Source organism: Pararge aegeria, chromosome 19 (assembly GCF_905163445.1).
Source record: "Pararge aegeria chromosome 19, ilParAegt1.1, whole genome shotgun sequence".
Lineage (NCBI taxonomy): Eukaryota > Metazoa > Arthropoda > Insecta > Lepidoptera > Nymphalidae > Pararge > Pararge aegeria.
In genome coordinates, this window is record NC_053198.1 from 7,856,540 (window position 1) to 7,872,489 (window position 15,950).

Genomic DNA, 15,950 nt, shown 5'->3' on the forward strand with positions numbered 1-15,950 from the left:
GAGCTGAATTGATAGCTGCTAGAGAAGTGCTGCCCATTTTAAAATGTTCCTGTGCAAGGATAGTACTATTTCCAGATCTGTCAAATCTGTTTAGATTACATAGATTTGTGTGCCTATCTAAAAACCCCACATTAATCTAAAACTCTGTTGCGCGGATTTTGAAAGACAAATGCGGAAAAAATAGCTATGCTATCCTGTAGGAGCTGTTGGCTTTTCCGGGATAAAAATAAGCCTATGAGCTATTCCAGGATGGTACGCATGCATTCGATCGTTGTCGCACATGCCTTGCGACGTTCGAATATTGTCGGAGATGAAGGACATATCTGAGAACAGTAATGTCCTTTATCTCCGTCAATATTTATCAGATATTTATCCGTCAATATATATCGTTACCAATATCACGGTGTGTGTAGGTGACGGGCTATAGTGAGAAACCCTATATCAGGACTAACTTAATAGTATGTTGCGATAGAAACGTGATATAGGGCATCAGGACTCTTATGGGTTTGAATTTTTGCACTATGGTGCTTGTGGTAACCGGTAAATTTGATGAATGTGACACTATAAAGTTTCATCTGTAGATTGGTCTTGAAAGATGTAGTCATCATCGTAGTTCCCGCAGAAACTTAAATTTTTCTAGATAACATGTGGCCGATGTGATAATCCAAGGCATATGCCCTTTGTAATTTCAAAAACGGCGTTATGCGCTTACATTTCATTAGTACAGACACTCTTGTTTGTTGAATATTTTATATTCGTACAATGAATATAAAATTAACCAATGATACCTTCGCAGTTACCAACCAACTTCAAATTTGTCTTATGAGAAACATTAATAATTTTCCTTAGACTAATAGTATCTAGATTAACTAAGCAAAATAAATTACACAAAACTACGCGCCATTACCGCAAGCACGGCATTGAAGGCCGCCCATTGAATGAAACCATATCAATACATATTAGAATTGACAAAGTAGACCTTAGTTTTAGTAGTAACTAAACATACTTATAAGTTAAGAGTCATCCATAAATAAGATCACACAAGTTTCATGACTTTTGAAGCAGCCTATTAAAAGACACAAGACCTTACAACTCGTACTATGACTAGACATCTCACTTTGTAAACCCCTTTCCTACCCCTTAGTGTGTGACGTAGTTTATGGATGGCCCCTAATAACTAATGCATAGTAATTGAAACTAACACGGTTGCACGGTACAGAGGCGTGTTCACTACCACAAGATAAAGGAAACTGCACCGAGAAGCAACCTGCCTGGTCCTTCAGTCCCACGGAGAATCGCTGCATGCCTTTCTATTTCACTGGCTGTGGTGGAAACGAGAATCGCTTTGACAGTGAACAGGCTTGTGCCAGGGCCTGCCCGAGTTCATACGGTAATTCTTCTACGTCCTAGCATGCTGCTGATATTTATGTTCACCAGAAAAGGAAATACAATACAGCTACAACATTGTTGGTGGCAACGGTCTCGAGGCGCAAAACACTGATACAGAAAAAAGGTACTCTGCTTATTATTCTATACCAATTTGTGAGATAACTAGGTTTAACAGGAAGCGATCGCCATCACCCACAACAAACAACAAACGAGTTTAGAATAACCAGACTCATCTTTTGTATCATAATAATATCTTGCAAGAGTCCGGTTTGGCAAATGAGCGTCGATTTCCTTCAACTCCTCAATACAAAGGATCGAAGATAGATTGCATTCACTCATTGTTTTAGAGCATCTCTCGTAGATCTCTACGAGTGCGGCACGGAGAACTTCTCTGATTACAGAGTAAGTATACCAAAACCCTGAGTATATTTCTGACTGTACCGTAGGCATCAAAATGTACCCTGTATTCAAGATTCTGCTTATAAGGTATGTTAAGGCTATCTCATCTATAGAAACACAGATGGAAAAACTCTTGCAAGCCAAGTATGTATGGACACATTTTATTATAATTGTTTTAGCTTTGGTAGTACTTATTTCACAAATTAACTCCATGCAAATGCTATATTTTTTCTTAAATCATTAACAAGAACAGCACTAAGTAGTTGGTACTTTCGTAGTTAGACTGGATCGAAATTGTAAACCTTTTATTTAATCAAAGTATAATTTGGCATGATCGGAATTTATAATAATTTATTATTGTTTTTTTGCACATTTTTTGTACAATTTTGATGAAATTAAAATACAATTTACAGTCCAAGAAATATGCACGCTTTCGGCTCAAACTGGTGAATGTGCAGAGTATACTCGAAAATGGTACTACGATACGACACACAAGAGGTAATAAAAGTTCAACTAGTTTAATTCCGTTTATATTATTTCTTATTGGTTAATTTCTCTCATATCTTCTCTCATAGTGTGATAAACATGAATGTTTTTTCAGTGTCTTGGTGTTGATCTGTACCTATGTTATAAGTATTTATGTACACAGTAATCCCCCCTATAACACGGTAGATTGGCTCCGCGTTATAGGAATTTTTGTGACCTTGACGTAAAAAATATTCACGTTAAACTTTTTTCGCTAAAGGGTTTTTAATTGAGTATTAAGAATAAAACCTAGAGTAACATAACGAGATATGGATGTTCTATTAAAATCAAATTAAACAAAGAAAATTTTAAATAAAAAAACTTATATATAGTACAAATTTTAAAAATAAACAAATTACAATTTATGCATAAATTATAAATTTCACAGAGCAGAAATGTAATGTGGGAAATCCCCGTTATATTGGGGAATGCCCGTAAAATGAAAATGCTTTTTAAGAGTACCGTGTTATACACAAAAATGGATTACTGTATTATTTATAAAAATATTCATGAGACATCTTAGTACCCATATCCCCAGCTATCCTTAATTTGGGGCTAGATGGCGATGTGTACTGCACACATCGCCATCTAGTATTGTCTAGTGTATTGTCATAGTACATTTATTTTTCCCATGTCTGTAATTTCTGTATTTCTGTAGATGCCGTGAGTTCTACTACGGTGGCTGCGGTGGTAACGAGAACAACTTCGTGTCAGAACTCGAATGTGAAAACCGATGCATGGAGCAAACCACCACGACAGTGGTACCTCTGACCACGGTAACAATGCAGCGCACCCCACCAGTGACAAAGGCTCGACCTGATGCCGGTAAACTAACCCCTTATTACAGTTTGATCTTTACGTCAGCTTAGGTTGGTTTTAGGAGTAAAATGAAAATGTAAAAAACGAGCGTATAGTGCCATATAAATAGCAACAACTAAAAAAAACAAATGGCTAAAATACACTTAACTATTTCTACGTAATGATCAAGATTTGTTATACTAAGTAATTATTCACAAACTATGAATTGAAACTAGGGTTTTCGACGTAAATCAATTGCATTCGCAGATTTCTGCTTGGAAAAACTTGACTTTGGGAGTGCGTGCGAACAAATTGAGCAGCGTTGGGGGTACGATTCTACGAGAGGCGCGTGCACACAGTTCCAGTATGGAGGCTGTGGTGGTAACCGCAATAACTTCCCCACGCTGGAGTATTGCCAGTACTACTGCGCACCCGCAACGGGTAAGCTCGATGAAATGTTTTCTCGGACCCAAGTCTGCCATAACTATTGCATGTTAATGGTCGATCAATGATAAAAAATACCAATATTTTTTTTTATTCTACAATTTATTAAATCTCCGTTCATACTTATACCACAGAATTAAACCATACAGAATCCTAATTCAGCCATTAATGCATGCAGTGCATTGTTTCCAAGAACAGAGAAGTCGTCCGGAGCACGTCTCACTTCAAACCCGCGGAATGTTGCTAGCTCACAAACTTTTCCCATTTTCGTCATTTTATGGTAAACGTTTAGAACATTAGAGGTACAATAATTACTATCAACTGCTAAATGAATGAATTGATAAACCGGCCGTTCGGCCTTCGGGAAGCACTACTAAAGTGGAGTGGTCTAATCTGAGGAATTAATCCTGTGATCCAGTAGGTATACTACCTATGCCTGTATCGGATAACTATTCAATTTTATATTTACTTTACGCTCGATAACCTTAAGTCACAATGAACTTTTTAAAAAAAGAATCCTCTCGCAAACAAACTTCTTTAACCATTTGTTGCACTTTATTTTGTTTTTCATTAATACTTTATAAATAAATCAATAAATAAATGAATATACTATGACAATACACACATCGTCATCTAGCCCCAAAGTAAGCGTAGCTTGTGTTATGGGTACTAAGACGACTGATGAATATTTTTATAAATAATATACATAAATAGTTAGAATATACATATAAACAACCAGACACCGAAAAACATTCACGCTCATCACACAAACATTTTCCAGTCGTGGGAATCGAACCCACGGCCTTGGACTCAGAAAGCAGGGTCGCTGCAAACTGCGCCAATCGGCCGTCAATTATGATTGTTTTCACGGATTGTTGCCCTGCACGTTGCAGACCAACTATCCTTAGCGGAAACGGATATGTACCTACTATGCCGATGGGGTATTACAGTATCCAAGTTAAAAAAAAACTTTTGTTCTCAAACTTTTTCTTCAGATCAATATTTTTAGAGAAATAAGATTTTCATAGAAATACGCAATGACAACCACATGGCGTTTACATATATGAAGAAAATTAAATGAATGTTACAAAAATAGGAATTTAATTTTGTGTATTTTTAATTGATATTATTACTCATGCATGTGTTATACTTGTTTATAAGTATATCTGGTTAAATCGTAAATGTAGCCTGGGGATGCGAATTTGGCTTGTTAGACCTATAGGTAACTAAATCACTAATTCACTCGCATTATGAATGTCTAGTGATTAAGGCCATTAGTTAGAGGTGCCAAAAATCGAATTGTGTTGTTTTATTTCGTTGTTTTTCGCAGATATTTGCCAATTACCGATGTATTCGGGCCCGTGCGACGCGTCTCTAATGCGTTGGTTCTATGACTCGGCCACAGACTCCTGCAGTCAATTCACGTACGGTGGATGCGAAGGAAACGAAAATCGGTACATTCAAAGATATTTTTTTTATTATTTATAATCGAATTCATGACGGACTTGTTCTCAACAGATATTTAACAAAGAGCGATCTATGAGAATGTTAACCTAAAAAATAAATAATGGAAATTTTACTTTACAACAAGTAAAATGGAGAAAATTTCCTGATATCCTTTTTATTTTTTTTATAAGATTTGATTCGCTGGAAGACTGTGAACGACAATGCAGATCTAGATCACCTACGACATCAACGACGACTTCTACCCCCACGTTGGCACCGGTAAGTACAGAAGCTGAATTCATATTGCATTGCTCTAATCCGTTCTAAAGGGCTTAGTTGCCGGCGTAATACCAAGCACATAAGGCATTTACTGGGATTCTTACCAGGGTATGCATACAGCAGAGAAATTGCATAAAATGTCAAAAATCCTCCTCCTAGACGAGCTATATTTCAATTTTAGGATAAGCAGTGCTTTTGTGCATGTATGAAGTGCACGCCTCTGATGAGGCTTAACCTAACTCCTCAGGTTGATGGACACATGGCGGCACTTTGCATGACGTGTTCCTAGCGTGCCCTGCAAAATGTTGCTCTGAATATAGGCTAATGCCTAATGTCTTTCTATTTACCATCGCCTATTAACAGAGCATAGATTGACGGCCGAGCGGGCAGGGACCCTGCTCTGAGTCTAAGGCCGTGGGTTCGATTCCCACAACTGGACAATGTTTGTGTGATGAACACGAATGTTTTTCAGTGTCTGGGTGTTTATCTATATATTATAAGTTTTTATGTATATTATTCTTAAAATTATTCATCAGTTATCTAAGTATACCCATAACACAAGCAACGATTACTTTGGGACTAGATGGCGATGTGTGTATTGTCGTAGTATTTTTATATTTATATATATGTTTGACAGGCAAAACAGATGCATGCCCTGCAAAATGTTGATTTTTTCGACTATAAAAAATAAAAAAGTATTGACACATTTTTTTGATAGGAGTACATACCAGTCGAGTGCCAAGTGTCGCCCACGCTGGAGCAGTGCAGCGAGGTCGGCGTTGTGTGGTACCTGGACGAGCAGCAACGCGCGTGCGTGGCACACATCAACGGGTACTCCGGCTTCGTCTGCAGGAACACCGGTGCCTATCCGTCCCAGGAGGCCTGCGAGCGCTCCTGCGGCGTATTCCGAGATTTAGGTCAGTAATGTTGCTATGGCTGCAGTAAAAGTTTTCAGATAGCGAACTATGGTCCACCATAAATAAAAAATCATTTTTTTACAATGAAAATCAAGCTTGATTTGCTATGCTCCGCCAAAACCAGAGGAATGTGTAAGGTGTAGTTTATTATTTCTTCAATCTTTGTAAGTACTCCACGCCTTACGGATCTCTGGCCGAAGCCGTAACAACTAGGCTATCACCGCCTATAAAAATATATCAATAAGTTTATATGACAAGGAATAACAAAAATATATAGAGCAATACGTGTTTCGGTTTTTCTATAACCACAGTAAGGTGCTATACCTAAACCAATTTTTTTGTTCTACCATCAGATGTATGCCTGTACCAAGTAGATCCAGGCCCATGCGGAGAATCGGTCCCTAAAGTATATTTTGACCACAACACGGGTCGTTGCGAGCAATTCGCTTACGGAGGATGCCACGGTGGGCCCAACCGCTTCTCATCCGTCCAAGAGTGCGAGCAAGTCTGCAGACCAGCCGTAATTGGTAAACAAATAACTAATTCAATTAAACATTTAAAAAACCCCCTACACAGTAAACTGATACTCTTATTAAGGCACTTATGTTATTTGCCATTTTGTGGTGGCGAATAAGTAAGTATTGTACTAAAGACCTTTCAATTGATACTCATATTGAAGAAGTTGTAAAAAAAATTATAATCCGCTATTTTGTGGCGGCGGCCATCTTGTACCGATTTTTATTAAACATAGCTACCGACTTTTGATACCCCGTCGTATTTGTTCTGGGGATAACCGGTTTATTTTAAAACTACAACACAATATATGTATATAATTTAAAAAAAATCCTAAAATTGCAATCATATAATATTGTACTATTATGTGCTATTGGTTGCTCTAAGTTTTTTTGTGTATCTTTAGCATGAGTAAATTAAAAATATAAGATATAATACCTATAATAACGATAACACTCGTTTATACGGATTTTGCAAGTGGAATTATTTTGATACAAAATATGTACAAAATATGTACACAATAAATAAGTATTGTGGCTCGAACTGTATTTACATAAGTAGATGAAAATAAACATGCAATAAAGCTTTATCATTTATTAGATACCTGCCATCAGACCCCGGAGCGGGGCGACTGCCAAGAATATTCGTACATGTGGCATTACGATGGGGAGCGTGACGAGTGCAGGCAGTTCATCTACGGCGGCTGCAACGGCAATGATAACAGGTAGGATATGTCAAGGAAGGTCTCTATCTAACTTGCTCTATGTATTCCTGTTTTCTGTTAAATTTTTTATTTCTAGCGTGTACAATTAAAATGTTTTTATTCATTAATTCATTCTTAAGTATATCTAGCGGGTCCTCGCGAATTTGCCTTCGTTTCCCACACAAATTTTCTTTCCGCCAACCTACCGCGATTTGTCGCCAGCTTGCACTATTCGTTTTAGTAAAAGGATATTCCTACTTTTAGGTTTGTCGTTCTACTTCAGTTCATATATTTCTGTGTGCCAATGACACTATTTTTATTTATGAGACATGTAGTACCTTCCTAAATTTCTCTTAGCTCTAGATTAAAAGTTACTGTCGTAACTTCCTGTTTTTGAACAAAACATTTTTAATTTTTTGATGTGAAACATCTATAGACGGAGGGTAATCCTGATTTTTGGCGTGGCGATATAACTTACAGAAAACAATTTGGATGTTTCACTTCTGCCAGGCGTCCCGTGACGGCTCATTTTACTTAAAGATAGGCATACTGATGCCTGAAGCTTGTGAAAACCATGTTCTTTACTAGGATTACTTCTAGGTTTGGAACGCGCGAAGAATGCGAAAACCGATGCAAGAAAGGCACGACGACTGTCGAAATCAGTTTTACAGCAAAAACGACACCCATGCCCGCCAGTACCCCAACCACGAATCCGATGACTACAATTGCTCCATTTGATCCTAACGTGAGTAGAAACTTTAATTTTGTTTGTAATTGGAGCTTCTTGTGACAGAGCTCGTCCGCGGAACGACTTCTGTCATTCTCATTACTGCCATCAAGCAGCATTGCTGTATTCGGGTCTGAACGGTGTGGTTGCCGGTGTAATGACAGGCACATGAGGTTGAATACCTACGCCTCAGTTTGATGGACCATCCAGCTTACCACCAGCTGGGTCATGGGGTCCTTTAATAATTATTACTATTGAAAAAAACGAAAGTTTTTTATTATGCACGTGTAAAACAGTAACATTTTCTCTATGATAAAACTGCTCAGTAATTTACTAACTAAACGTCTAATTGACGCCAACCGAAGAATAGCGTGGCGGGTCTATACTTTCGAACCCTTCCTACTACGAGGAACTATATTCCCAGATGCGGGATTTTAAATGATGGTGATGGTGATTTTAATTTGATAGATATCAAACACAACTTGGCACTAGAGTGGTCGTCAATCTCTCACTTTTAAGATGAAACAAAGAGTTTAAAAAATTCTGTCCAGTTTTCCATATATTATAATTTCTTACTACATTTGTATTGCGTTCTTGCACTTTTAGGAAATTCGCAATCCACCGGAGTGTACGACCCCTGAATCAATTGCTCCCTGCGGCAGCAACATCACGGTATATTATTATGACACAAGAAAACAGACTTGTTTGATTGGCGATATTGGTGGATGCCAACATCCGAACAGCTACCACAGTGAAGAGGAGTGTGAAAGGAGGTGCGGAGCCTTCAAAGGAGTTGGTAAGAATCAGATCATATGGAAGCTTGAAGATTTAGCTTCAAAGTAAAATACTGCAAGTTACATTTTATCTTTTTGGAAATATCTTCTTGAAAACAAGAACTTTTCGTTTAGATGTGTGCGCTGCTCCCCTCGACCCTGGCCCTTGTCTTGCCTCAATCCCCAAATTCTACTGGGATGTAGTATCTGGACAATGCTCAGAATTTGCATTTGGAGGTTGTCTTGGCGGACCTAATCGATTCTCGAGCCAAGAGGAATGCGAGGAAGTCTGCAGTTCAACTGGACCAGGTATCCATGCCTTCTATTTCAAACATTTACAAATCTTCCAATTCAATCTATCCAATATTCTTACCTAACCGAAGCATGCTTCTTAATTTTCCTTGGGGATTGACTGTTTTACATAATAAGCCTGAAGTAGATTAGTACGCATAAATCCCACCCATTTTAACTTGAAAGATCTGCCAGATGGTAGTGTATAGCCAGTTAGTGTAGCTCTGGGTAGTGGGTACGGAACTAACGGAGTGAGGTGGTGGGGGCAGAGCCGGCGTGCCTGCAGCAGGTGTCCACGGGTGAGCCGGGATGCGGTCTGCCTTCTCGACGCTGGTACTATCACAACGTCTACGGAGAGTGCCTCGCCTTCGTCTACTCCGGCTGCGGAGGCAACGACAACAACTTCCCTTCCTACGAAAAGTGCGCTGGCGCTTGCAGGATATCGGGCCCCATCGGTACTTTTACATCGTCGCTTTGCTCAAACCCGCTCTACCACGCTGAAAACATTTAAATGGTTTGGTATGTTAAAATAAATTGCCCAAGACAATTTAAACTTTTTATTATATCTGGTAGAAAATATTTCGAATACCCTTAAAATATACTTAGCGTGGTAGAGCTGGTGTGAAGAATTATCGTCCCGTTATGCTTATGCTGTCACTGTTAGCATCGCTTGCACGTTGCCTTTTTTCTGGCTCTAGCTTCTAAGTATAATCACCAACAATGTAGTTCCCGACTTTATTCCACAACAAATTGTACACTAATTTTTAAAGTAAACTGAGTTGACAGGTCTTTTAATAGCGCTGTCCTTTTCACACTGTAAAAGAAAACACTGTTTTCGGTGCACTATTTTTAGAAATTTACATTTAGTATAGTTTATTTACGTTCAATGGAATCGGTAGCAATATAGTCGGGTGCTTGGGTGGTTTTGTCGGGTGCTTGGGTCGTGACTAAAGTTTGACGTTTTTGTATTCAATGACAATGGACTTATTTTCGATCTGATACTAATCACACTGGTAAGTAGCGATAGAATCGCACTAACCTAGATAGGTTATGGTCGTTTGGTACTTAGTAACTGGCCACCTGGTATAGCTTCCACTCTGGTTTGGCTGAACATCTGTCATATGTATAGTAGCCTCTAATGTTTCTTGTTCGTAAATTTGCTAATAAATTACATCTGAAGCCGAATTTTTATAGTAATAGTTAAAGGACCAAGCACACCTGATGGTAAATGGATAACCATCACCTATAAATAGAGCAACACCTCGCAGTGCTTACAAGCAATACATCCTACAAGGTGCGGTCCTGTTTCCATCAACTTGAGACGTTAAACCTCATCATTGTCAGCCCCTTACCGGACCACTACAGAGCTCGGGTCTCCTCTCCACGGGTCTCTTCTCCACGCGTCTCCTTTCCACGGGTCTCCTCTCCACGGCTCTCTTCTCCACGCGTCTCCTCTCCTCGGGGCTCCTCTCGTTGTCGACCAGCTGGCATAGAATTTACACGCGTTTTAGAATGTTACTGAGAACTCTCACGATGTACTCCTTTAGCGTTAAAGCAAATGATTTTCTATATACATATATGAAAACACATCGCTCGTAACTCTGAAAAGTTGCGTGCCGGGGATCGAACACGGTTTCCCCGCATAGCAGGCCGAAGCTCTAACCACTAGGCTATCAACACCGCTAGTTATTAGCCTAATGTGTCTGTCACCGTCAACCACGCCCGAAATACTGCTTTGCAGCAGAAATAAGCATGCCTCGTCGCAGTTAACGATTTTGAAGCCTTGACATTGAGCCTTTCCACAGTGGAAAAAGATAACGACCCAGGCTGTGATAGCTACGTGGCGGAGTGCGCGACGCTGAGTTGCGAGTACGGGATGCAGCGCATGCGCACGTCAGGTGGTTGCGAGCGGTGCGTGTGCGTGCCCGTCGAGGTGAACTGCGCGCCGCTGCGCCAGGAATGCGAGACTCTTGAGTGCATCTTCGGCATCGAGAGAACCACCGGCTCCGATGGATGCGAGAGGTAATGACAAGGTCCACTTCTCCCACGCCAAATTTCGTGGAGAAACATGTTGACAACATATTGAATACATAAATGAAAAAAAATACAATATCAATGTAAAAAAACCTAGACTTTCGTCATTGTGCACATTATTCTACTAGTCAAGCCCTTTCATTTGTTACCCATAGTAAGTAACTGTCATTTTATATAGGCGGCCATCTTGGACCGATTTTTGTCAAACATAGATAAGAAAGAATACGCCCCAACAATTCACCTTTCAAACCAAAAAAATCAAAATCGGTTCATTCGTTCGAGCGTTACGATGCCACAGACAAACACGTCAAAGAAACCATTTTTATTTAATTTTAACAAATGGTGCATCTGGTTATTTATTTTCGTCGTTCTAGTCTTTTTGAATGTAGTCAGAATCGAAGGATCGAGTCGGACTGCATTTTCTGTCTATACTTTTAAGATAGACATAAAATGCAGTTCTAGTCCGTTTACTTACTTTTACGATAGCTGAGAATCTTCAAGAACATGAGAATTGCACATATTATTTTCCATTAGATGCCGTTGCATTGAGGACCCGTGTATCAACACTAGATGTGCGGGTGACGAACGTTGCGTAATCACCCCCTACAAGGACCCTATTTCGTACGGCGACATCCGGTACACGACAGTATGCAGAATGGGTAAAATATTCAGTGCTTTATGATTCTAAAGAATATGAACATGACGCTTCTACCAGATTTATTTAGGAGAGTGTGCACCATTTTATTAACCCCTTCACCTTATTGCCACAGATATGAGCATCTTAATCATCTGCACCAAAAAAACAAACAAACGGTTTCCTTAGTCGAGCTATAGTTTTAATTCAATATAATTTGAAGAAAAAATTTTACATGTGGCATTTTTTAATCAATAATTAAAGAAAAAACTGTTAAGTTAAGCGTTATTTTATCGAAATGCCGAATTATTTTTTAATCCTGAGATTTCACGTCATTCCCAAAATCCAACGGCAATCCTGATCAGAGCACCAAAATCCTGAAATCTTAGGATAAATGCTTACATATTGTAACCCTTGTCCATGCGCACTAAACTATATTGTAACCACTTGGATTCCCCCTTCCTACGAAAGTACGAAAGAGTTAAACACCTGACTTCAAAAGACGGGTAAACCAAAAAAATATATATCCTTTATAGTGGCATTTCGTAAGTCAGAATACTGAGAAGATTTTTTTTACTTAGTCAACAAGACCGGTACGTGTCCACCGAGAGCTGTGCACTCTACAACGGAGGGTCAATGCCGAAATGAGTGTAGGGACGATGCTGACTGCGTCGGCGTTGGCAAGTGCTGCGAGCGCGGTTGCAGTAGCCTCTGCCTCGAGCCTGTCTCCCTGGTACTCTCCAGCCCTGCACCCCCAGATACCACATTTTCTCCTGGTAAATGAGTACCTTTTTATATGTAGTCTATTATTTACCAATATAACATTTGAAGAAGAATGCTTGAAAACTCAGAACTCAGCACTTTAATAAACGAGTCATTCAGTATTCAAGCATTCGTATTTATCATTAGAATTGGGTGATCTTCTATAAAGACTACCACATTCTTTGTATGTTATAGCAAACTTTTCCGTTTATAGATTTGCCATATGCGCCGCGACCTAGTGAACAAAGAGAGCCTGAAGTGCGAGCCCAAGAAGGTGGAAAAGCAGTACTGCGTTGCTTCTTGCACGGCAACCCACCGCCGAGGATCACATGGCGATACGGCGAGATCACAGTAAGTTAATTGAATCCAGGAGAAAGAACATCAACCTATTAATGCCCACAGATGGACGTAGATATTTTAAATGGATTAAAAATTTCCACGGTCTTATGACTTTCTGATAGTCTTTTTTTATTTCGTACATCCACCTAGTGTGGGAAAGGATCCAGCTATCAAATAGTGATAAATTGGGTGAAATTATAGTCTATTTTTCTTTTTCCCATTACCATTTCGGCCTAGACAATTTCACAGTGGAAAGTGATGAAGCAGTCAAAGATGACAGTGGACCACCCCAGCCGAGTACAATACCACGTGTTATAGTAATCCGTCGCTCGCGATATAGAATCGGATTGCCAATCGCTGGATTGCCACGTGTCTTTGAAGACTGTCGATAGGCACGGTATACATATAGCTCATGGAAAGTGTTCGGTTACGATGCCACGAATTCCATGATTATTCTTGACCCCAAAAGTACCTACCCATATATACTCGGTAAACACGTAGCTCATGGAAATCGTGCGGGGACGATGACAGGAGTTTCACGCTTTTTTTTCGCCCAAAAAGTTCACATATATACACGGTATACATATAACTCGAGAAAAGCGTACGGTGACGATGACGCGAGTTCTAAGATTTCTGTTCACCCAAAAAAGATACATATATGTAGGTTCTTTTTTGGGTATACTCGGTATACAAATAGCTCATGGAAAGCGTACGCTGGCGACGACGCGAGTTCCATAATTTTTGTTCGCTCTAGAGTGCTCTACGTGCATAGAGAAGTTTTCACTTCAAAAAAGCGTCTTTTTGTAATTTCAAACAGATCGAGGGAGACTTAGGCCGGTACAGGATGTTATCAGATGGAGCGCTTGAGATTGTGTCTCTTTACCGCAACGACACTGGCGTTTACATCTGCGTGGCGGACAATGGTATCGGCATCGCCACGCAGGAAATACGACTCGAAGTGCTTGGTAAGTGACAGTAACAGTTACTTGAACTGTTCTTAATAAACGTGGCATTGTGTTGTTGTCAAAGTAAGTTCATACAAAGTTTATTGAGTATCTATTTGACAATCTTTTGAATCTTATTTTTATATGGAACTTAAACCGCGGTTGGTTGCCTCATCCGGTGACCTGGGTTGACCCATTTTTGTGCAAACAATCAGCCTGCCAGTTCAGCACGGAATGCAGTCAGCATTCTTAGCACTATTCCACGCGGGCATGACAGTAATAAGTTCAGTTATAAGTTTTATTGTAACACAATCTAATTAAAAAAGAAGTACTCAAGTAGTAAACTAATGAGTTTCTTGCCGGTTTTTCTCAGTAGAAAACCACATTCCGGACTGATGGAACTTAATATTTAGAACAGTTGTTTTAGATTAAATTATCCAAAATATTACCGATTTGGGCGACATTAGTAGTTAATTATAGTTTCTTGAATAAAATTGACTCCAACATTTGAATTTGAAAATTCATCTGGTAACACATTCTTTAACTTAAGGCATTAAAACAAAAGAGAAGTCTCGATGACAATTTTTTTTTGTGTCCGGCAACTAAGCCAATAACATCAAAATGACTTTTTTCGTTTAATTAAAAAACGAAGTCAAACTACTACTATTACTACATCAATATAAAAATTATCTAAGGCTAGTTTTGGTCTCACTTCTATAAAGCGACGACACTATGTCGCAAGCCAAAAGCTCGTACTGTGGAACCCGCCTTGAGCCAGAATTACGAGAACGTAGGTAAAAAAGTAGATTGCCCTACGCGCCTTTACTTTCTCTAGAGTAATGTTTAGGAACTCCTAAGATAATCTCAAACTACGGATAACAACACAATGTCATAAATAGCTTTGTACTGAGGAATGAATACGTAGCGTAGATTGCTAGGACTTTTCTAAGTAACTTTATTTCTTCCTTAACTTATCTATCTCTTTCTTCTATGGTTTTCTAAGTTGAGTTTGATATTAATTCCGCATTCCTAAATCACTGAGAGTTGAAACTGGCTTATCGACGCGAGTTAAAGGTATCGGTTTCGCATTTTAAGGGCACTCACTAACTACACACTGTTGCTAGTAGGGATTTTTAACGGATGTTGAATAGAGACCAATAAAGGTCCTTTACCCAGTGGCAAAGCTAGTTTATATGAGTATTTTATAACATGCACAGTAAACAACTGCGATTACTGTGCATTTTAATTGTTACCGGAAAACGTAACGTTGATAGCAAAGATTTCTATGGTACGTAGGTTCGAACGTTCGGAACACTGTACTGCGGCCAACTTTTGTTTAAGAGTGTGTGACAGCACTGTTTAAAATTTTTGAAGACTATTACAGGTTGCAAAACAATTGCTTTTCGCAGGACAAGCGACCATTATATAGCGTAGATAGGTAAAACGCAAGTAAAAAACTACCGAAATAAGACGTATTGACAGAGTCAGTGCTGCACTGGGTTTCTGTTTTATGATTTTGTTACCCTAAAGTTAATAAAACCACAATAGAACACCACAAAGGGTCGCTTTATTATCGCTTTACAAAGTCTCAATTTTTTTGTGTCCACAAAAGTTTATCTTGTAACATTTTTGCCATCGGATGTCCGTTATATTTTGCAGTCAATAGTCTTTTATCTACTCAAACATGAAATAACATTTATTTAGTGCGCGTACACTACGCCCCTTGCTCAGCTCAGTGAGTCTCGGCACCCTCCAAGCGAAGCGCGTCCTAGCAATGTTGCGTCTCTCAGTGACTTTAAGTTTAATGCTGGTGTGCACAGCATATAGAGGTTAATTTTTTATTTAACTGTGGTTTTTATTAACTCTATCGTCATCATTAATGGGTTTCTTTTTTTTGTGTGTTTAATTTTTTTAAGGTCATTTTGAGTTTTCATAAAAATTCTGAAATCCATTATATGATGATATTTTTCATGGAAATTATGCTTACATTGTAGATATTAATATTCTAGTTTGTGGAATGTTCAGCTCATCCT

The 15,950-nt window shown here is 39.0% G+C and overlaps 1 protein-coding gene across 2 annotated transcripts in view; it reads left to right on the forward strand.

The window, feature by feature from the left end:
* LOC120632001 (papilin) overlaps window positions 1-15,950 on the forward strand; it is a 133,675-nt gene that overhangs the window by 110,039 nt on the left and 7,686 nt on the right. Inside the window, exons 28-45 of one of the 2 annotated variants that reach the window (XM_039901733.1) lie at window positions 1,220-1,390; window positions 2,202-2,286; window positions 2,972-3,138; window positions 3,379-3,552; window positions 4,886-5,009; window positions 5,193-5,280; window positions 5,999-6,197; window positions 6,551-6,724; window positions 7,311-7,434; window positions 8,014-8,158; window positions 8,747-8,936; window positions 9,049-9,222; window positions 9,474-9,659; window positions 11,010-11,226; window positions 11,773-11,897; window positions 12,454-12,648; window positions 12,849-12,985; window positions 13,791-13,938. In XM_039901733.1, the coding sequence (XP_039757667.1) occupies window positions 1,220-1,390; window positions 2,202-2,286; window positions 2,972-3,138; window positions 3,379-3,552; window positions 4,886-5,009; window positions 5,193-5,280; window positions 5,999-6,197; window positions 6,551-6,724; window positions 7,311-7,434; window positions 8,014-8,158; window positions 8,747-8,936; window positions 9,049-9,222; window positions 9,474-9,659; window positions 11,010-11,226; window positions 11,773-11,897; window positions 12,454-12,648; window positions 12,849-12,985; window positions 13,791-13,938 (2,823 nt within the window). The remainder of the gene's footprint in view (window positions 1-1,219; window positions 1,391-2,201; window positions 2,287-2,971; window positions 3,139-3,378; window positions 3,553-4,885; window positions 5,010-5,192; window positions 5,281-5,998; window positions 6,198-6,550; window positions 6,725-7,310; window positions 7,435-8,013; window positions 8,159-8,746; window positions 8,937-9,048; window positions 9,223-9,473; window positions 9,660-11,009; window positions 11,227-11,772; window positions 11,898-12,453; window positions 12,649-12,848; window positions 12,986-13,790; window positions 13,939-15,950) is intronic. The other variant, XM_039901734.1, reaches the window with a different exon arrangement.